We start from the raw sequence: 22,828 nt of genomic DNA on the forward strand, positions 1-22,828 counted from the left end.
AGAACTCTGGCCGTGATCAGAAATGAACGTGATTGTCTACCAATGTTGCTAGTTGTGCCCAAAAGCCAGAGCACAACTAGAGTGGCACGGCCACCGTTAGCAGAGAGATTCACTGTTATTCCGCCCACACCAATAGTAAACATGAAGCTGTGAAAGCCACCCACTTACAAGCAGCAAATATTTTACAGGGCAGGAAAGTTTACAAAACTTTGCACCATGATACAGATGAAGAACAATTTATCCAGGTCCTTTAAAGGTCTTTTTTCCCTTTTAAGAACCAGTCTAACAGAGCCACTGACTGCTGCTCTATGGTGGCAACTGAATTACTTGTGCTCACATTTCATTATGAAAACCAGCAGATAAATATTCAAGAAGGGGCCACTGATTTTGGATCCCCAATTTGAGACAGATTTTTTTTTCAGGTGCCGAGCAATGAAAGTTCCCATTTATTTCAATTACTTCAGCCTCCCTGCAGCATTCAGTGCTGTTGGTCATGAGATACTGTTGCCTCTCCTGAAAGAAGTGGCAGAGGTCTGGGCGATGCGCTAACATGGTTTGAGTCCTTCCTGCAGGGATGTAGCCAAAGAGTAACAATGGGAAAATCATATCTCCGCCACTAGACCTCTCACTTGTGCAGTCCCACAAGGATCAATTCTCTCACTGGTCCTATTACACAGCTACCTAAAACCACTGTGTGAACTGGGCAGATGACACGGATTCTAGTGCCCCAGCAGTAAGAGAATGACACAGTTCTACCTATCTTCACCACATACAACCACACCACTACCACCAAGAGAGCCTAGTGCTTGGATGAGATCAGCCCACGGATGAAGAGCAGCTGCCTGAAGCTGAACCCGAGCAAGACAGGGGTGATGCTGATGGGCAGGGGAAAGCATATTAAAGAGTCTGCAGGCACAGGGCAGTCTCCTTTGGTTGACGGTTCACAAACACACAATTGGTTAATTCAGTCTGTGGCTTAGAAGGGTCCTGGATTCCTCGCAGACAATGAGCACTCTCATAGCAGCATCCATGAGTAATGCTTTTTACCATCTCTGGTTGGCTAGGAGACTCTGTCCCAACCTGGCCTCAGTTATTTACACCTTCATCACCTCTCAGCTGGACTACAGCGATGTGACAGATTCGGGCACGAAGCTTTCGGCGCTCTGGAAATTGCAACTACTACAGAACACTGCAGCGGTCTCCACAGCAACACCAGCTTCTGCACGCATATCAAACCTGCTCCCCGTTCTTACACTGGTTTCCCCATAGAATATTGACTCAAGTTCAAGGTCTCAGTCCTTACTTCAAGGCACTCAGTGGGCTGAATCCCATCTAAAAGAGCCTAAAGCTCCGGAATGAAGACCACGGTCAACTACTGCACTTCTCTGGCACAGTGGAACTCTCTACAATAAAAGGTAACGCTTTCTCGGGGGTTGGTCTGAGACTATGGAATAAACTCCCCCAGGAACTAAGGACTATCACAAAACTCACCACCTTCCACTCAAAGTGCAAGATGAATTTTTTTGATCAAGGCTTCTCTAACATATACACATAGTTACATGGATTTTTTTTTTTTTTTTTAAATCTACACTAATAAAACGCTCCACTGCACACACTTCTCCCCTTGAGGAAAGGATGAGAGAACAAAAGCCACATGACATGTTAATACATGACTGGAAGGTGCTCAGATACCACGGTGACGCGTGCGGATATAAGAGCCTACCCAGAACAAGATTAGAGTTGCAAATGCTTAGCCCTTCTGAAAATCAGGACCAAAGACATTCCAAGCTGGGCACCCAAAAATTGAGATATCCTAAATCAATAGCCACTTTTTTAAATGTTGGGCCAGATCTCCACCAGCCTCTGAAGGATACCGCCGCTGCCTCCTCCTCCGTATCCCAAATATAAATAATTTTACTCCCTCATTCACCAGGTAAAAATCTAGATGCGTCTTCTGTAGCTCGGCTGACTGCCCAGTGCTTTGTTATACCATTGGCAGAGGAAAAAGAGAACAAATAGTTGTGGTACTAAGGTCCCACCACGCAACAAAATCCAACCAATTTACTCTACAGGCATCAGCATAGTGAACTACTGAAAAAAGAACCCCACCAAGTCAGGCATAAAACTTATTAGCCTAAGGGCCTGAGCGCTTCTACTCTTCACTTTCTCCCAGCATTAATGAACATTTCACAGTTAAGGAAAGTATGCCTCAAAATCATCTTGCTAGCACAAGCTGGTTAATTGCACAGTAATTGCCCTCCGAGGACAGACCCTGCAGCCGTGCTTTCTTTCAATTATGTGCATTTCCAATCCCTGAGAGCGCCCATCTCCAGGTCCTGACCAATGTTCCCTCTAATTTTTTCCACCCATGTGTGGAATAACTTTCGTTATGTGCACCGAGGTAATTTGTGCGGACGTGTGCCGCCAGTAGAAACAAAAAAACCTAGATACAATAAATATTTTTAAAAAGTTACCATAGGGATAATTACTCCAGCCAGGACAGGTTAGGCATTTTAGAACTCACTACTCAAAGAATTAAATGTAAGTGTAAAAGAGAAATAAAAATTATGAAATGCATAGACCAGCCAAAAAACTAAAATAGCACACTTGGAAAGAATCAAATTACAGAGAATATATGTGCATTGCAGGAAGTACCAAGAAGAAAAAAACAACAACAACAATGTGTGTGTGTGTGTGTGTGTGTGTGTGTGTGTGTGTGTGTGTGTGTGTGTGTGTGTGTGTAACAGAGACAGAGATAGTGTAAACTGGCTGCTGGGGAACTCTCAGAGACCTTGCACTGTCTCTTTAAGGCACTCACTCACCGGACCTCAGACCGCAGCAGCTCTCTCCTGCTCTGAGCCCTGAGCCTTGTCCACTCTTCCCTACTCTGTGGAGACGAGGTACAGGGCGGTGGGGAAAACGGGGACGACGATGACACCCTGACATCAGCACCCCGCTCCCCCTCACTCTGCGCAGCCAGCAGGAGGGTCCCAGAAGCAGCTACAAGAGCAACATGGCTGCAAAGCAGCAGGGGCGAGGGGCACCTGAACACACGCTGCCGGATGTGCACGGCACTTGAATCACTCCTGGGAAGCCATGTGACCATGCAGCTTGGAGGGAAAGGATATCAAATAATTTTGAGGGTTTTGTAGATTAAAGCTTCTGGGCCAAATTTTGCCCTGAAAAAGGCTTGCTGGGGTCAGTGGGAATTGCAGAACATATAGGGCAGAATTTCCGCATCTGCAATTCTGTAGCGGCTGAGACACTGATAGAACCCATCTTGGTAGGTTTCAAAAGAAGCGGACAATTGCTTGGATACCAATGGTGTCTTGGGCATAATGAAATTAAGATGCTTAACTACAGTGATTCTGGTTCACATGCACAAGGTTAAACCAACTGCCATATATGGGGTCAGTGAGGAATTTTTCCTTAAGGCCATTTTGTCAAAGATCTTTTTCCTAACCTTCCTCTGGAACACAGAATGAGGATCATCCATTAGACTCAGGCAAGCATGTGTCATATGATCAGCTTCTTGCAATTACAGGGGATAAGGGAACCTCATCTCTTCCTATTTTTCCCCTTATTTTTCTAACTGGAGGGCAGTTTTGCCATCCCTCAGAGAATCCATAGGAAGAAAAAACAAACAAAAATAAAAAACCACAGGTGAGCCCCCAAAAGTTCTATTTAAACATACAGTACCTCTGCCCAGGTAAATCTCACTGAGGAAGGTGTTACCACCAGCAACGGCCACTCTTTTCGGTAATATGCAGCAATACAGATAGCCTGGATAGTCTTCCCCAAGCCCATGTCATCTGCAAGAAGCAAACGGCCTTCTCTGGAGATGGCAAAACTGAAAGAACACAAGGCAGAAGGGTTACTCCTTTCCCCATCTTCCCAGCCAAGGTTAGCATAATCCCTCCCCAGTCTGAGAAGCTCATTGCCAAAGAAGAGGGAAGGGAAACAGCAGACGGCTTCCTTTGCAGCCCCTTTGGTTTTATTTTTAAAGTACTTTATAGTGGCGACCTGACAATCCGGCAGACAGAAGCCCTCTGTTTAGCCCCTCAACTGGCACAGTGCAGACAGTGGCAGTACAAGCTTCCCCGTGCAGTCCTGCCAAGATGCCTCAACCTGATCGGCAAGGACCATCTCCAGGACGAGCAGATAGTCCAGTCTCCCCGGTCTGTGCAACCCTTTGTCTCTCTCTGCTGAGATGACAAAGGGGGGCAGTTAGTCCCAACGGTTGTGGTGACTTTTGTGAGCCCAACATTTGTGCAGTGGGAACTGGACTGACCAACCAATTCATTCCACCCAGCTCCTGAAAAACTCAGCTTGAGTCACATTGAGGTTTCTCCTTCTTAAGCATCATCACCAGCAGAAAAGGTTCTGCAGTCCAAATGAGACCTCCAGCAACATCTGTGCAGCCACATTGCCTTCTAACTCTACCTCCAACTACAGCCGGGCAGTCCCATTGTCTCCAGTGGATTTCCACAGGTTTAACTGACTGGAACTTAGTAAGCAACGTAACTGAGGGTGCAGAAAGGGGAATGAAATCCCGCTCACACAGTCTAGCTGTGCTGGGTCTGCAGGTGTAAGAAACTGATTTTAGGGCTCTGAATACACACAGACAGGTTTTTTACATCAATGCTTTTCACTTTGGAATTGCACTTTTATGGAACCACTGAGATCACGTTGAACGTGAGAATGGCCACAGTGGGTCAGACCAACAGTCCATGAACTGGGCAATTTAGCAAGCGATCCACTCCTTGTAATCCAGCCCCAGCTTCTGGCTCTCAGAGGCTTAGGAACACCCAGAGCATGGGGTTGCATCCCTGACCATCTTGGCTAACAACCAAAGAATTCATTTAGCTTCTCTGCAATGGCCTTGTCTTCCTTGAGTGCGCCTTTAGCACCTCGCTCACCCAGTGGGCCCACTGATTGTTTGGCAGGCTGCCTGCTGCTGATGTACTTCAACTTTTTTTTTTTTGCTGTTAGTTTGTGTGTCTTTTGCTAGTTGTTCTTCAAATTCTTTTTTTTTTTTTTTGCCTGCCTAATTATTGGGGCCCAAATGATTAAGATGTTCATTTTATTCCATCATTGTACCATTGCTCGAACCAAAAATTAAGATGAAGCCTTGTTCTTAGGCCATTCGATTGTACTAGGTATTACAGAAGGCTCTGAACTGCAAATTCTCCATTCAGTGTGTATGGGTCACTTCCATTGGTATGAATGAGACTGAGCAACAAATATGCAATCTTAGGATGTACAGATGCCAGGGTGCTGCAGTACTGTGACAAAACCGACTGGTCAAAGAAACCATTTCAGTCCTGCTTCTGAATTACTTTGATTTTGCTGGGGTTGAACCAGACCATTAGAGATGTTTGAATCTGCTCTTTCCATGATACTACTAAATACTCACCTACTCTTCCAGAGTTTACCCTGATCAGACTAGAAAAACATTAGCATAGGACTATTAGTAATATTAGGGGCTGGGGATTTAGCTGTGACATTTTGCTGCTTGATACTGCTAATAAATAGTGACCAAAAATGAGAAAAAAAAATTTAAAGTTGCTTCCTCCATATATAATCAGTTGTTTTAAATCTTCCTTGGATTCAGTTTTGCTCCCCTACACACGTGTACAGCTTGTAAGAAAGAACAAAAGAAAGAAAGAAAACATCAGCTAATGCACTTGGATACATAAGCTGAATTTATGAGAAAAGCAAATGATGCATGTGCACATACTAAGCCCAGAGAGGCACATCAAAGATGTGCCGAAGGGACAGATTTACATGACTTGGAAATATTTCACACTATCATGTGCCCTGGTAAATGTGATTTCCTTCCCAAGTCATCCTGAGAAATTCTGGATACATACTGGGTAGACATGTGTAATGGGCTTCATTACCCTTCTATTCAAAGACGAATGGAGTCTGTACCAAAGCCCAGCACCCCTTGGGTGAAATTTGGATCCAAACCCATCTCTGATGGGTCACGGAAAAAAATGCAAACACCACGCTGACGGGAAATGCCAAACCATAAACACAGACCTAGCTCTTCATGGCATAAAAATGGGACCTACTTCACGCCTTCTCTCTGAAAGGGCATGAGGCTCATCACAATTTTGGAATCCACTGCTGAAAGGTCAGCTTCAGGAATGTCTGAGACATGCAAGGCGGGCTCATCAAACTGCGGAGCAAAGGCTTGTATTACTGGCTTGGGCAGCGGTTCCACCTCTACTGACGGAAGGCGCTGTACAGCTTCCACTGAAAAGAACAAACAGCAGCCTGTTAGCTGAATGGGGATCACATATGGAATATACACTAGTGCCAGGGGGACATTTTGGCCCCACCAGCATTATAATACTACGCTTGTCCTGAAACAGCTCAAGAAAGCCTTGCCTGATCCAATAGGCATGGCCCAACTATGTTACCTAAAATCTGTTTTTGAACCCTGGGCTGTTAGCTACGCACACACGCAGATATAGTTGCCAAGCACAGCGCTGCTTGGGCCTGTTTTCCCAGGACAACTGCTGCTAGCACAGATCCCCAGTCCAGTGTGAACAGGAAGTTTTTAATAATTTATTTTAACAGCCAGGGCACAGATTACCCCACAGGCAACCTACAGCACCTTGTTCAAATCCTTATTTGTATTACTGAATAACAGAGTCCCCCTAAGCACTGTAGAACTGAGGTTTTGATCTCGTGTTGCTTCAGAACTCTGAAGTAGCAGACCCCCGAGGCCTCCCTCTGCAGAGAATTCCTCCTCAATTATCTGAGCAGAACTGATTTGAACTGCTGTTATCTGAACAGGGTCACATCCCCAGCCTAAAATCTCTCCTTGTCAATGTATCCCTGCATAAAAGCTGCATATAATTGGATTGCGTCTGCCCTCCATCGTGCGTCACTCATCTGAACTTCTCTGGGGCAGGAACTGTCTTCAGGCTGTATATGTTTGTACAGCCCCAAGCACAATGGCTATCTGACTGGGGCCTCTGGGTACTACCACACTGCATGTATTAAATAATAATTAATAAATAGCAATCCTGTTTCAAATAAGATAGGGCTTAATTTAATAAAGGATGGGGGGTTCTAGGCGGGTTTCAGGATTGGGAGAGAGATTTTGCCAATTTTAAACTTTTTGAACTTGCCCACGACTTTGTTTTGTAACCACTTCACAGAAGACGTTACAACTACATTACGCTAGGACTGTGCTTCGAAGCCTAGTTCAAGCAACATCCCAAGGCTTTTAAAATCATCCTTTAATGCATGGACATACCGTATCTTTAGGGAAGCTGTACCGGATTTTACTCTCTGCTATGAAACTATCACTAAACATCAGAACATTTATAGCCTTCAGCCATACATCAATTTGCAATGATATGCAACACAAACCTTTATCCAATGCTGTACCAAGCTCCCACATATCCCTGGTGCAAAAAATCTGGGGTTTAATCTTTTAAAGCCACAAGTCGGGGGTCAAAATTTCATTGCATTCAATTTTCAGACACCCTTATTTCACACCCCTCCATTCCCTCTCCCTCATAAAAGCCAAGTGAAAAACTCTTTTTACTCCAAGAGAAAATGATTAAGAATTAATAATATTAACACAATTAATTAACACAATAACATTAACACAATTTCCTGGTTCTAGCACACATTTTAAACTGATTTTTCTTCACAATTTTTTTTTACTACTTAGAGAAATCAAAACACATTTCTGCATTATACTAAACACACGCGTGCATACCCACACACGACGCTATACCAAGCATGCGTGCAATGCACACACAGCCCCCATTATTTCTGGAAGCACCTCTTTATTTTTAAACCACTAAAATAGGAAATTGGGGGACTATAGAACACTTCCAGCTGTACAAACATACGGAGCTACTTACATTTAAATTTGTGCTCACTGATTTTATGTATTACAACTGTGTGGGCACCAAATATGCCTCCAGACTGCAGATTTTTATTTTAGTTTCAGTTCTCTCTAGAGCAGAGCAGCAGACTGGATTCCTGCTACACAAGTAAAAAATCCTTATTTGAAAGGATTTCAGTTTGTGCTTGTGTGATGGTCTGAATTTCCTCAGCTCTCCAGTTTACTCTATACTCTTTCAATGGCGGGAAATCTCTCCCCCTAAGTATATCAAAAGCCTGTTATTACACTCACAAACTTACTTACTGCGTTACTATAATTGCTACAATTTCCTACGTGATCATTCTGACGCTATTGTTCTGCAGAAAAGCTAGAAAAATCATTAGGATGCGTCTGCAGCCAGCGTGATTCATCCAAGAGTCATTTTTTACTGAAGTGACCTTTTACCTAAAGATGACTGAGTAACTGGGCAAATAGATATTAACCCCTCGGAACAGTTTCTAACAAAAGGAAATCATTGCAGAAGATAAGGCACAGGCACCGAGCCATATTTTATTTTTTTGCTGGGGTAAGTGAAGAGGGACAAAGCTTCTCGACAGGTGCATATGAGAGGGCTGCAAACCCCTCACAAGTGTTCTCCTAGGACACCACCCACAGGGGCCTTTATCATAGAATATCAGGGTTGGAAGGGACCTCAGGGGGTCATCTAGTTCAACCCCCTGCTCAAAGCAGGACCAATCCCCAACTAAATCATCCCAGTAAGGGCTTTGTCAAGCCTGACCTTAAAAACCTCTAAGGAAGGAGATTCCACCACCACCATAGGTAACCCATTCCAGTGCTTCACCACCCTCCTAGTGAAAAAGTTTTTCCTAATATCCAACTTAAACTTCCCCCAGTGCAACTTGAAACCATTACTCCTTGTTCTGTCATCTGGTTCCACTGAGAACAGTCTAGATCCATCCTCTTTGGAACCCCCTTTCAGGTAGTTGAAAGCTGCTATCAAATCCCCCCTCATTCTTCTCTTCTGCAGACTAAATAATCCCAGTTCCCTCAGCCTCTCCTCATAAGTCATGTGCTCCAGCCCCCTAATCATTTTTGTTGCCCTCCGCTGGACTCTTTCCAATTTGTCCACATCCTTCTTGTAGTGTGGGGCCCAAAACTGGACACAGTACTCCAGATGAGGCCTCACCAATGCCGAATAGAGGGGAATGATCACGTCCCTCGATCTATTGGCAATGCTCCTACGTATACAGCCCAAAATGCCATTAGCCTTCTTGGCAACAAGGGTACACTGTTGACTCATACCCAGCTTCTCATCCACTGTAACCCCTAGGTCCTTTTCTGCAGAACTGCTGCCTAGCCATTCGGTCCCTAGTCTGTAGCAGTGCATGGGATTCTTCCGTCCTAAGTGCAGGACTCTGCACTTGTCCTTGTTGAACCTCATCAGGTTTCTTTTGGCCCAATCCTCTAATTTGTCTAGGTCCCTCTGTATCCTATCCCTACCCTCCAGCGTATCTAACACTCCTCCCAATTTAGTGTCATCTGCAAACTTGCTGAGGGTGCAATCCACGCCATGCTCCAGATCATTAATGAAGATACTGAACAAAACCGTCCCCAGGACCGACCCTTGGGGCACTCCGCTTGATACCGGCTGCCAAGTAGACATGGAGCCATTGATCACTACCCGTTGAGCCAGATGATCTCGCCAGCTTTCTATCCACCTTGTAGTTCGTTTATCCAGCCCATACTTTCCTTGGACCTGGCCCTGCAAGATACTGAATGCTTCTTCCAAGGTGGTGCAAGCAAGCCCTCAGCCCTCAACAAAGCCAGACGACTGAAAAGACTGAGCAAACTCAGCATCGAGCAGGAACTGCTCGTCACCTGACAAGATCAGGACCTTCGCACAAGCCAATCCTGCAAGATGCCGGGCAACCTCAACTAGCCTCCATTGTGTAACTCTGTTCTCCCGTCCTGTTAGGGTCTTTATACTGTCGTTTCAGAATGAAGGCTTGCTCACCCAAAAAATCTTTTGCCTCTTCACCACCATAAAGCAGCCTCTCCTCTAATGCTACATCCAGCATCCTGGCTTCCAGTTCCTTGATTACTATTAGTATTTCTAACGCACTCCTCACTAGAGTATACAGGCACTCAATTATTAAAAATGCTCCGTTAACCCATAGTAATGGTGTACAGTACTGGAGTAGCACTAAACTGCAGGATTTTGGACCGTGACTGTACAATCCTCCACAACAGTGTTATAGCACCAGTATAGGGCATCTTGCCATTTCCTTCTAAAGCTTATCCTGCTCTAACTCCGCAGCCTTATATTTCAGGAAGTATGAGGGCCCACAGCAAGCAGAATGGAATGATAAGTAATAATTACAACACTGAGTGCTTATCCACTGCTTTTCATCTTCAAAGCACTTTCCAGACATTAACGAAACACACACAACTAAGAAGCAGACGTGCTGGGAGCGCACCGCTGTGAGAGAGCTATTTGCAAAGCGTATCCATCTTTTAAAAGAAATACAATTTGACACCCTGCTGTGTGGGTCAGAATTTTTTCAACACCGCGCATGGGTGCAAAGGGAGAGGAGCCTGCATGTCTGATTGTGCCCAGAAGTGAATGTTATGGCTATAGACTACGCCTGGAGCGTACTTATAAGTAGAACGACGATGCTCTCTCACTCAACATATTTTACTCAAAAAATTTTAAGTGCCCATCATCTTAGCATTTGGGCTTTTCAGAGGAATATGAAAACGTGCCAGGATGTGACTGCTCGGTGAGAGCCTGCTGAGCCAGTCTGCTCACTTTATTGAAACAAGCAGGGACTCATTTGCCCAGCAGTCAACACAGCCACAGGAGAGCAACCTGGATTCTAGTCTGCCTTGTACATCAACTACAAACCTGTTGGCTGAATTCCGATTACAGCGACTTCAGTTCTAGTCGTACCGTATAAAGCTGAACAAAACCACCTTGACAGTCAGCACCCAGACTATGGTTCTGATACTGGCAGTTAGAAAAATCATCAGTTCACTTATAAACTGAACAAACTCAGAAGGTGAAAATCACCAGCACGATATTCTCCACAGTACTTAAGTCCTGCAATGGGCTACTTGCAGGAGTGTGGGCAGAGCACTCATGCCTGCACATCCCTTGTTCACCACGGTTTGGGGGTGACTGCGTGCCAGCTGCAGAACAGGCCAGCACGAGGGAGGAGGGTGGGGAACTAGGGACAGGCCAGGGTAGAAGACACTAAGGGTATTTCTACACAGCAACTAGACACCCATGGCTGGCCTGTGCTAGCCGACTTGGGCTACGGGGCTGTTTCTTTGCTGTGTAGACTTCTGGGCTTGGGCTGGTGCCCGAGCTCTAGGACCCTGTGGAGTGAGAGGGTTCCAGAGCTTGGGCTCCAGCCTGAACCCGGAAGTCCACAGACTAACAAAACAGCCCCGCAGCCCGAGTCGGCTGGCACGGGCAAGCCGCAGGTTTTTCTTTGCTGTGGAGACATACCCTAGGAGTCCAACTGTACAGATCTAGTGACCCAGAATTCTGCAGAGATGGACATGACGGGCCAGCAGCCCCTGTTGCAGCTTGCGACCAGATCTGGAGAAGGAGGGAATTAGTGAGGGAAGCCATTCTCTCTCCATTGTTTAATTCATTCTAGAACTGAGAGTAAGTTACTGTAGGACACTCCCCCGCCCCCCATTATTAATTCACTTTCATAATTATCATCACACACTGTAAAAATATATGAAATAAAAACAATAGAAATTCTACTCCTGGCAGAGATCACATCTTCATATGCCTTTGTGCAGCACCTCGAACAATGGGGCCCTGAATGGGCCTCTGGCAGGCTACCATAATTATTACTAATATACACACATTACAACCAGGTTTCCGAGTCTGTGTAACCCACACAAAAAATCTATTTGATAGGGCAATAGGACAGCCAGCCCGGGAGTTCGTTACCACTTCAATCCCCGCTTATCCCCAGAAATGGAATTAGAATTCGGTCACCGTCCCAAGAGAACAGACCCCACTAGGTAAATGCAGCTTCTCACTTAGCCTTGGATAGTCCTCCAGTAGGAAACTCCATTTTCTGGTCTTCATGTCTGTAAGGGTCACAATAATAAAATAACCAAATGTTGTCAGAAAGGATGTTTAAAAAAACCACCACCACCTGACTCTTCCATAAACAAGCAGCGTCAGCATCATTCAATATTCTCTCCATTTCACAACTGCTTTGAAACAGTTTCCACCTTGGCCAGTCATCATGTTTTTTTGTTTTTTTAAACCTTCCTATCCCATGTTAACCAAATGGTTTTGAGGAAGGGAGGGAATGTTCTCAGCAGAGTACATGGGCAATTAGACCCCAGCTGACTTTCAGAGAGTAATAGCTAGTTGCAGGACTGCCTCATTCATGCATACCCGAAGTGCAACGCTAGGGCCAAACTCGGCCTGCTGTTCTGACAGCAGTTGCATCTTCCTGGTCGTCAAGGGTGAGTAAAAAGCTGATCCACTGCAAGCAGGCAGCATGATGCAGCAGACTAGGCACAGGCTTGTGGGTCAAGAGGCCTGGGTTCTCTTCCCCGCTCTGTCACTGGCCCAGGGCCGGCTCTGGCTTTTTGGCCGCCCCAAGCAAAAAAAAAAAAAAACCTGCGGCGCGGCCGGAGCGCGGGTGCAGGGGGACCGGCTGGGGGAGGGGGAGGGAGAGGGCGGGAGAGAGAGAGAGAAGGGGGCGGCCAGGGCTACAGCAGAGGCGCTGCCACGCGGCCCCTCCCGCTGCGCCGCCTCCTGCCAGGAGGGCTCCGCTCCGGTCGGCGGGGAGGGAAGGAAGAGGACTGCCCTGCAGGGCGCTCTGGTTCTCCATGCCGCCGCCCCCTACAGGGCAGCCGGAGCGGAACAACAACAACAAAAAAGCGGCCGTGCCGCCCTAGGATTGGGCGGAATGCCGCCTCCAACAATCTGCCGCCCCAAGCACCAGCTTGCTCAGCTGGTGCCTGGAGCCGGCCCTGCACTGGCCTGCCGTGACACTGGGCAAGTCACTTCACCTCTTTGTCCTTCAGTTTGCCTGTCTGTAAGTGAGGATGGGGATATTTAACTCCCTTTATAGTTCTGAGAGTGCTATTAGAACTCCTCCTAAACATTAGCATGGCTGCTGGTGAACTCAACCAATTCTAGTTCATTCTCTGGGAAGATCATGCACATTTCCACATTGACTTGTTCTGTCATTTTTGATGACGAAAACTACAAATTAGGTGGGGAGATGCAAAGGTTGGGCACCACTGGTCAAATTCAGCACATCCAGCATCAAAATATGGTCTTTGGAATTTGTCTCTGAACAAAATGAGGAGTCAGTCATGCTGCCACAGAGCAAAGCAATGGGCACAATGTTTAAGTATCCCAACATTATTACAACAGATACCAAAACCCTCCCTGACACAGATCCTCTCCTTTCAGCCTGTCCAGAGCAGAGTTGCTCTTGTATACCACCCTTCATCTTTCAATCCAAAAGCACTTCATAAGCGTTAGTGAAGATAGCTAGCACCAACACCACCACTACATTAATGCAGCAATTAAACCAGAGACTCACCGTAATTCCTGGAATTCATCTGTTTAAACACTTCGATAATTTCTGCAGCATACCCAATCTCAACCTCAAACCGGGAGCGTGAGATCAGAACACACTTCCCCCTGACGGTGGCAGAGGGTTTCTTCCAGCCGCTGAATGTCTTTAAGAAGGATTTCAAGCTGGGCCCGCTGCTGACAGATTGAGAACACGGGGCTGGGCCAGTTGCATCCATCTCTTCAAATGGTACCAAAGTCACTGAGGAAAGCGGCTTCACTGCTTCCACTAGGGGGGGAAATAATGGCTTTATGGGAAAGAATAAATGAAAAATTGGGCAGACCATGAAAACTTCGATTCCCCAAGGGACAGAAAGAGCAGGAGCCAAAATGAACCCAGACAAAAGGTGCAGGATGTTTTGGGACGAGGAGGGAAAGGAGATCAGCAGAGCAGGCCACGCTCCTCTAAAAGGGGACAGCTGGCCCTGTTTCCTGTAGAGCAAGGATCAGGGAGCTGAGGTGAGGTGCAACAGCAGGGTGAACCCACTCTCCCACTTCAGAGCAGACAATGAGAACAGAAGAGAAGCAGAGCTGGCAATGAAGAGGTAGAGAATCCAGCAGCCAAGCTGCACCAGCCCTGCCCAGGTGCCCTCTTAGCCACCAGGGGTGTGATCTGAAATCTCTCTGCCTCCTGTGTAATGTCACCACCTGACTTAAGGGGCAAAATTTCCTTAAGCACCATTACATTAAATTCTTAATAGAGGATCACTGAGCATGCTCAAAAGCCACATCATTACAGCAGGCTCCCCCCAGCCCCATCTTACAAACTCAGAGGCCATTCCTTCGTGAGTTGAGCTATATGACAACAGTCAAGCTTCCTTCGCCGACATTCTGAGCTATTGACAAGCTACAAAAGCCTTCAGGTTTGGGGGCTTTTTTAAGCTGGAAAAGTAGATTTCGCCCCCGTCTCCCCTCCCCCCACCATAATTCCAAAGAGACAAAATGGATTTTCATCCAATTTACCTTTTAAAAAAAAAAAAAAAAAGTCACCTCCAAACTGAAGCCAAGCATGTGAAATTTCATCCCAAAAAGAGAATTTCAGAAGACGCATCGGACAATTAAAGCCTGTATGGAAACTTTCATTTTTATCTGATTCTTTATATCTAATATAGCTACAACCCGCCCCTGCTTTAAAGAAATTGGGGGGGGGGGGAAGAGAACCTCTCTATTTGTTCATTTTATGTACACTTTGTTTCCCCTATTTGATTGGGTCTTTCACAAACAATAAAAGAAGGATTTTTTTTTTTGGAAAGTGTAATTTTAAAACCACAGAAACTGGCAGGGGAAGGTACAGAACCTGCCACTATTTTTTGAATTATTCTTTAAAAAACTGCCTAGATTTCAAGTCGAAAGAGTCCATTTACCCATAGTGTATGAAACACTGGGGATTGGCTTTGGTAACCATCTACTGATAGGGATACCAGCAGCTGCTTTTCACCAGGTGCCTTCTACCATAAGCTCATGCTTCAGGATAATTTGACAAGACATTTTAAAAAAAGATGATGTGCTATTTTAAAATGGTCTATTTAGACAGTAAGCTGGGCAGGGCTAGGACCCTGCTTACGCGGTATAAGATACAGAAGAGAGGCACCGGTCAGCACTTAAATATACAGCAATTTGCATGGGAGGTTAAAATTAGGCCTGAAGGGTGGACTTTTCCAAAGCATTGGCCTAAATCTGCTCCCATTGAAATCAACAGCAGTTTTACCATTGACTTCAAGGAAAGCAAAGTTGGATCAAGACTGCGTGCTTTTGAAAAGCCCACCTGAAATGCATGGCTGCAACCATCTCAAATCTTCCTCAGTCCACAACGAAGAAAACCATCCCCTATTATTCCAAATTCTGAGGCAACCACAATGGCAATCTCACAAAGCCAAGAAGATCATGCCATTTCACTTCCCACACTCCCAATAAACAGGAAAAGAAACAGCTTCATGAAACCTACATTTAGTTTGCTGTTTAAAAAGATGGCATCAGAGTAAATCATTCATCAAAGTATTAGCCAGCCTGCACTTCTGGAATGTTTTCACTTTCTCTGCATGAACCCATATGAACGACTTGCATGAACTCAACCATATACTGTGGTTTGTTCGCCCCTGAAACATGCAGTTAGTGAATGGAGAAAGCATATACTTAGCATTTAGATTACACCTGGAAACCCAGTTAATTCTAACTAACTTCAGAGATTCACAGCAGACCCTCAAAAGCCCCATGCCTGAAGAATGGGTTTTCTGTTTGAACAGTGCTGCCCCATCGTTACTCCAAGCAATAACACAGCCAACAATAATCATGCAAAGATGAGAGAGAGACTTTGATCCTGCATATCACTCCATAGGTCTGCTCACTTACTGAGACTTCTGTAGTCTTCTAAACTAAAATTCCAAATCTTCGTAGCAGGATCTGAAATTGGACAGAATTTGAGTCATTTGGGAATAGAAACAAACTGTGCTGTTAAAGGCTTAGTAATTAAAGAGAATCTGGTCTGTTTATACAGACACTTCACACGTACCTATCAGAAGCATTGTGCATTGTTATTACGACTGCAGGGCAGTTGGAAATACAGAAAGACTTAGCAGTAGGATAGCAAAACAAACATCCACACAAATATGAGAGGGGTGTGGAAGTAAACCACAGCACTGACTGAAAAGGACAAAGGATTTTGCAAATAAGGGTGGGTACAAATATTTGTGCGCACCCTTGGACATTAAGGAGGAGAACCTAGAGGACACTAGGACGGCTGGAGACCATAGGGTTAGACTGGTGCTGATTACAGACTTCAGTTAAGGGACAATATGGGCACAAGAACATATGGATGTACATGGGCCATCAATAAGTTTAGGCTTCAAATTAGGCAGTGTCTACACCGAGCACCTTACATCGGCACAGCTGTGCGGCAAGAGCCGTGTTGCTGTAAGGTACGCAGCGTAGCTGCACTTTGTTGACAGGAGAGAGGTCTCCTGCTGACAAAATAAAAACACTCCCAACAAGGGGCAGTAACTTCGGCGGCAGGAGAGCATCTCCTGCTGACAAAGTGCTGTCCACACCGGCGCTTTTCGTTGGTAACACTTTTGTCAGTCGGGGGGGGGGGGGGGGCATTTTTTTCACACCCCGATTGACAAAAGTTTTACTGACGAAAGTGCAGTGTAGACATAGCCTTAGATCAGGGGTGGGCAAACTTTTTGGCCCGAGGGCCACATCTGGGTATGGAAATTGTATGGTGGGCCATGAATGCTCACAAAATTGGGGGTTGGAGTGCAGGAGGGGGTGAGGGCTCCAGCTGGGGGTGTGGGCTCTGGGGTGGGGCCAGAAATGAGGAGTTCAGGGTGCAGGAGGGGGCTCTGGGCTGGGGCAGGGCAAGACTGAGCTTGATAACTTTATGGAGGGGGGATGGTATAATGACATTGCCTACAATGGCATATGGTCCATGAGCGACTGCTATTAGCAAATATCTCCAGTGGCTGGAGATGTGGCACTAGATGGGGAGGGCTCTGAATTCCTACAGTGAATGCTTTCCCAGGTGTCTGGCTGGTGGGTCTCACATGCTCAGGGCTAACTGATTGCCATATTTGGGATCAGGAAGCAATTTTCACCAAGTGAGATTGGCAGAAACCCTAGGGGGCTTTCGCCCTCCACTGCAGCACAGGGCATGAGTCACTTACTGGTTTGAACTAGAGTGAATGGTAGATTCTCTGTAACTTGAAGTCTTTAAATTGAGATTTGAGGTCCTCAGTACCTCGGTCAGAAGTTATGGGCCTATTTCAGGAGAGGGTGGGTGAAGTTTTGTGGTCTGTGATGTGCAGAAGGTCAGACTAGATTATCATGATGGTCCCTTCTGGCCTTAAAGACTATGAGTCAACCAACTGTCCAAGAGCAACTGAAACTAACTGACCATTTCTCCAATACCAATTTCCAAAATACTGTTTTCCCCCTCAAAGATTCTGACTAAAACTGGTAGGAATTTTTTTTGTCAAAATAGTTTTCTGTCAAAAAGTACCATTTTGACAAAAATATTTTTTTCCACAATCATAACAAATTAAATGAAATTTCATTTTGAAACAAATGGAAAAACATTTTGAAATGATGTTTTGACATTTTTGGAATGAAAAGCTTTGATTTTTTTTTTTTGTTTCAAAGTGACTTTTCATTTCAAAATGTACTTTAATATTTTTTTTTTAAAGGTCAAAATCAACACATTTCAAATTTACTGAAATTAAACATTTTGATTTACTCAATTTATTTTTAAAAATTTCATTTTGTGAAAAATTTAAAAAAAAATTCTCCAATCAGGATAATTTTTCCAAAAGCTCAAAATTTTTTGCAAGGTGGAAAAATCCAGTTTCCAACCAGCTCTAGTTCTGACCGCCTGAAGTCACAAAACATCTCAGGACGCTTTTCATACAAGCAGCGGGGGGTTAATGGAGATTATCTGGGCTAAATTCCAGTCTGAGTTATTTACTCCCTGAATTCTTCTGCAGTTTCAACTGCCTTACTTTTCACATCCCCCCTAAAAACTATATACAGCATCATTGCCATATTCCACCCCTGCAAATAGCTCCATTTCTGTGATGGGTGAGGCGATTTCTGTACAGTTCCTTAAAGAGACTGATATACTGATTTTTCTTAAGAACAACAGGGGCATAAACCAACCTTAAGAAATTGTTCTATGTTTTCTTACCATAACTTTTGCTAGGTATGCTCTTAAACACAGCAACAAGTTCTGCATTGTAGCCTACTTCAACCCGGAATCGGTCTTCTCTGTGCTTCACGCACCTTCCTTTGATAACACTGGGTACTTTTCTATGACAGGATACTTCCAAGGTAGAGCCCACACCACCAGCACTGGCCACCTTTTGCATCTTACCCTCCTTCAACGGAGTGGGTGGCCGCATAGTGCCACAGAACTGTGAGATGCTATCCTTTTTCGGGAAGGGCCCACAGGTTGGTTTCCCTGCATTTGCTGGCATTTCAGAATCACTCAAGGTAGCACTGCTCGGTGATGGCATGTATTTCATGTCAACATGTCCACTGGCAGATCTGTTCAGACTTTGTAAACCTTTATCATCATCAGGGTGCTCATTAGCAGTTAATCTAGGATGAGAAGGTTCTATAGGTTTTTTGAATGCTGTGTGGTACTTGGGTTGCTCAGAACCTGAATAATGTTGATGGGAATAACTCAAAGAATTCTGGAGTATCGGGAGGGACTGTTTAGTGCTGCACATTTGACTCCACGAATCTTGGTTTGAGACCTCTGAACAATTCTCCTGTTGCAAGCCACATGAACCAGCCATCTGCTGGGGTGCGCTAAAGTGATTATATCCTTTATGAACATAGCTCTTCTGCACCACATGGCTATTGGGAGTCTGCTGGTGTAGGCTAATGAACCTAACATGATTGTCTTCTTGTTTCACACACTGATGCTCCACGTTTCTTCGATAGCTTGGATTCTGCAGGTTGGATGGTTGGCTAGTGAGCCCACCAGGTCCTCCTTGCTGGGCTGCTAGTCTCTCTGCTCTCCTAGCCAAGGCCTTCTGTCTGTTCTCCTCAATTTTTCTTTTCTGTTCTTCCGTAAGGCCAGATGACATCTTCCACAATTGAAATGATAGTCCTGAAACCTGTGTGTTGAATATGAGCGAGGAATCCAACTGGTCCTTTTACAGGACTGGAGGCGAACCTAAAAAAAAAAAAAAAAAACCCACAAAACAAAGATGTCTGGTAAATTTTAACCACATGCCTGGAAGGCATTTGTTTTTTATTGATGAAATGGTGCCACTGGCACCTAGACACCAGAGTGACTGGTGCTGTACAAATACCTAAAACAAAAATAGGGCAACAGCATGGACTCAGGGCTAGACTTAAGCCATATGCAAAGTGGCCAACCATAAAGACACTCCCCTTTGGGGTCCCTGCACCCTAGACCTCCTTGCTAAAGCACCGGAGGAAAAGAAAAAAACCAACAACAAAACCACCCCCAATCACTCCAACTGCCAAAGTCTTCCCTCAACCCCTCCAAGATTTGTGCACACCCTGGAAATCCAACTCAGCCCCTGCACACGACCTCCCATAGGGCTCTGAACAACATAGGGCCAGCCCTACGTGGATGCAATCAGAAAAAATGACTGAAAAAATCTCTTATCCATTCAACTAGCCTGTAAATCAAGGGCCTTGACTCCTAAGGAAAATAAAAAGCATTGTCTGACCACACTTCATCCTTCCAGCTCAGCCTCTTGCAGCACGTGGCAAACACAAACTGAGCCCCAGAATCCATGGCGCAAGGCAAGGGGTCACCTTCTGCCTTGGGAAATTTACACTTCCATCACCAATGGCATTCCCATAGCTACAGGTAGCAATTCAGCCCCTTCCTCTGGAAAATTCAAGGGTTAGGGCTCATTCACCCCACCCTCTCCCAGATACTGGGGCTCACCCCTCCACTGCAGGGGTTCACTCCCACACCCCTCCCAGATGCTGGGGCTCACCCTCCGCCCCTCCCAGCTAGTAGGCTCACCCCCCTCCTAGATACTAGGGCTCGCCCCCTCATCCCTCCCAGCTACTGGGGCTCACCCTGTCCGCCCCTCCCAGCTACTGGGGCTCATCTCCCCTCCTAGGTACTGGAGCTCACCCCCCTCGTCCCTCCCAGCTACAGGGGCTCACCCCCACCTAGATACTGGGGCTCGCCCCCTCATCCCTCCCAGCTACTAGAGCTCACACTGCCCACCCCTCCCAGCTACTGGGGCTCACCCTGTCCGCCCCTCCCAGCTACTGGGGCTCATCTCCCATCCTAGGTACTGGGGCTCATCCCCCCTCCCAGCTACTGGGACTCACCCCCACCTAGATACTGGGGCTCCCAGCTACTGAGGCTCACCCTACCTCCTAGTTAGTGGGGCTCACCCCCTCTAGGTACTGGGGTTCACCCCCGTCCCCCCCCCCCAGCTACTGGGGCTCACCCTGCCCGCCACCCCCAGCTACTGGGGCTCACCCCCGTCCCCCCCCCAGCTACTGGGGCTCACCCTGCCCGCCACCCCCACCTGGATACTGGGGCTCCCCGCTACTGAGGCTCAGCCCCAGCTGTCCCGGAGCCGGCCTCCCGCGAGGCCCCCGGCGTTACGTGACCGAGGGGAGCCACACGCCCCTCCCCACGGCGGCCGCAGCCCTGGTACCTGCGCGTCCCTCCGGGCCGCTCCAGCCCGGTCCCCACGCAGGGCGAGGCGCGGAGCCCCCGCCAGGGGAGCGCATCTGTCCGGACTACAACTCCCAGCAGGCATCGCCCCACCGGGAGGGGGGAAATGAGCCGGCGGAGCGCGCGCTGCATGCAGGGAATTGTAGCCCCATTGCACCATGGGAGATGTAGTCTCCCAAGGCCCACATCCCTAGTGGTAGTCTAGTGAGTAGGTTACACTTTGGGCGGGGGAGAGGCAGTGGGACTCCTGGGTTCTCCACCTGGCTCTGCCGTTGACCGAGTGGCCAAGTGGCATCATCTCCCTCCATGCCTCAGTTTCACCCATATAATATAATTAATAATAGCATGAATAGTGTGTAGTTGCTAATAACAGTATGGGATCTGCCTGCCTCACCCTGTGAATTGTGTGTAATGTCCACCTCACCACACCCTAGTGCAAATATAAGAGTAATATATTACCTCCCCCGCCTTGTCTCTTAGATCGTAACAACATTTTCCGGGGGGAAGGAAAAGCAATCAGTGGGTCGCAAGGCTTTGGAAATATTGTTACAATCTAAGGCAGTGTTGGGGTTACTAGGCCTGCCTGAGCCAAAGTTCTTCCATGTTTAAACTCTGTCCTTCCATGTTTAACTCTAATCGGCCTCAAAAGCCAAGGACAGAAATTGGAATGTGTAAACAGCTAGTTATCAATTACAACCCCCTCCCCTCATACCAGGTACCGGGCAACGAACCCCGCTGTTGCTGTCCTCGGGCCTCTGTGCCAACAACAGCAGTGGTCTCCAAAGTGGGGTGCACGCACCCCAGGGGTGCACAAGAGGATCCTTTGGGGTGCCCGGCAGGAGGAGCGCCGCCGGAGCAGTGCCGCTTCGGCAGTTTGGGCAGGAGTCCGGGTGCCTTTTTTTTTTTTTTTTGCTTAGGGCGGCAAAAATGGTAGAGCTGGCCCTGCGGCACGGCAGGGAGTGTGTGCTCAAAAAATTTTTACTGATAGGGGTGCGCGATCAAAAAAGTTTGGAGACCACTAATTTAAGAGACAAGGTGGGGGAGGTAATATCTTTTATTGGACCAGCTTCTGTTGGTGAGAGAGACAAGCTTTCAAGCTACACACAGAGCTTTTCTCAGGTTTTTTTCGGGAGCACACCCCCAGCTCTCTGGCAGCCAGCCTCACCTGAGACCTCACCAGAGGACCTGACGGAGAGCTCGAAGCTTGTCTCTTTCACCAACAGAAGTTGGTCCAGTAAAAGATGTTATCTCACCCACCTTGTCTCTCTCATATGCTAGGACCAACACAGCTAGGACAACACTGCAAATTACAATCTAAAGCTCCCCCACTCCCGGCACACCCTGACCCTTCAAGGTCAAGCACCCTCTGTCAACCTCTCAAAACACACTGTGATAAATGAAGGGGGAGGGGGAATAGCTTCCTTTTATGGACACCCAGCCAGCCAGTTAGCTATAAAATCCCTCTTAGTAGCTGTTCTCTACTTGCTTTACCTGTCAAGGGTTAAAAAGTCTTGTTGCTATGCATAGGTCAAAGGAGGTGAATGGGCATCTGGCCAAAAGAGCCAATGGGAAGGCTAGAACTTTTTAAAATTGAAACAAAGACTCCCCTTTTGTCTGTCTGTTGTTATTCTCTGGGGAGAGGCGAACAGGGCAGAGATTATTCTGTAAGAAGCTTGGGGCCAGGTATGAAAAAATCATCAGAATCATACCTAGAAACTACTCATTTACAACCCCAGATATGTAAGTAGATCAGGAAATGTCTAGGAAGACGCAATTAGGTTTATCTCTTATTTTTTTTATGACTTGTGGACTCCTCTGTGCTAACCCCAAGTGCTTTTGTTTTGCTTGTAATCTTTAAACTGGACCTCAAGAAAGTTATTCTTGATGCTTAATTCTTGTAAGTGGTTGTTTTTTTAATCTAGCAATAGCCTGAGTTTTCAGATGTATTTTCTTTCTTTTTGTTTTTAATAAAATTTACCTTTTTTAAAAACAGGATAGAATTTTTGTGTCCTAAGAGGTTTGTGCACATGTTGTTTAATTAGCTGGTGGCAAGAGCTGATTTCCTTTGTTTTTCTTTTTTAGCTGTAACCTTGGGAGTTTATTACAAGCCTGGAATGGCCAGTGTTAATATTTAGAATTCTTGCGGGCCCCC

General features: G+C 46.3%; 1 protein-coding gene across 3 annotated transcripts in view; it reads right to left on the minus strand.

The window, feature by feature from the left end:
- SMARCAL1 (SWI/SNF related, matrix associated, actin dependent regulator of chromatin, subfamily a like 1) overlaps positions 1 to 20,730 on the minus strand; it is a 60,145-nt gene extending 39,415 nt beyond the window's left edge. For 2 of the 3 annotated variants that reach the window (XM_065413283.1, XM_065413285.1), the window contains exons 1-7: positions 20,657 to 20,730; positions 18,178 to 19,173; positions 15,852 to 15,902; positions 13,471 to 13,731; positions 11,939 to 11,989; positions 6,078 to 6,261; positions 3,700 to 3,850 (exon numbers count right to left, since the gene is read on the minus strand). In XM_065413283.1, coding sequence (XP_065269355.1) covers positions 3,700 to 3,850; positions 6,078 to 6,261; positions 11,939 to 11,989; positions 13,471 to 13,731; positions 15,852 to 15,902; positions 18,178 to 19,084 — 1,605 coding nt within the window. In that variant the 5' untranslated portion in view covers positions 19,085 to 19,173; positions 20,657 to 20,730. Of the gene's footprint in view, positions 1 to 3,699; positions 3,851 to 6,077; positions 6,262 to 11,938; positions 11,990 to 13,470; positions 13,732 to 15,851; positions 15,903 to 18,177; positions 19,174 to 20,524; positions 20,595 to 20,656 lie in introns of those variants that run through there. The other variant, XM_065413284.1, reaches the window with a different exon arrangement.
- Between the last annotated feature and the right edge of the window lie 2,098 nt (positions 20,731 to 22,828).

Source organism: Emys orbicularis, chromosome 11 (assembly GCF_028017835.1).
Source record: "Emys orbicularis isolate rEmyOrb1 chromosome 11, rEmyOrb1.hap1, whole genome shotgun sequence".
Classification (NCBI taxonomy): domain Eukaryota; kingdom Metazoa; phylum Chordata; order Testudines; family Emydidae; genus Emys; species Emys orbicularis.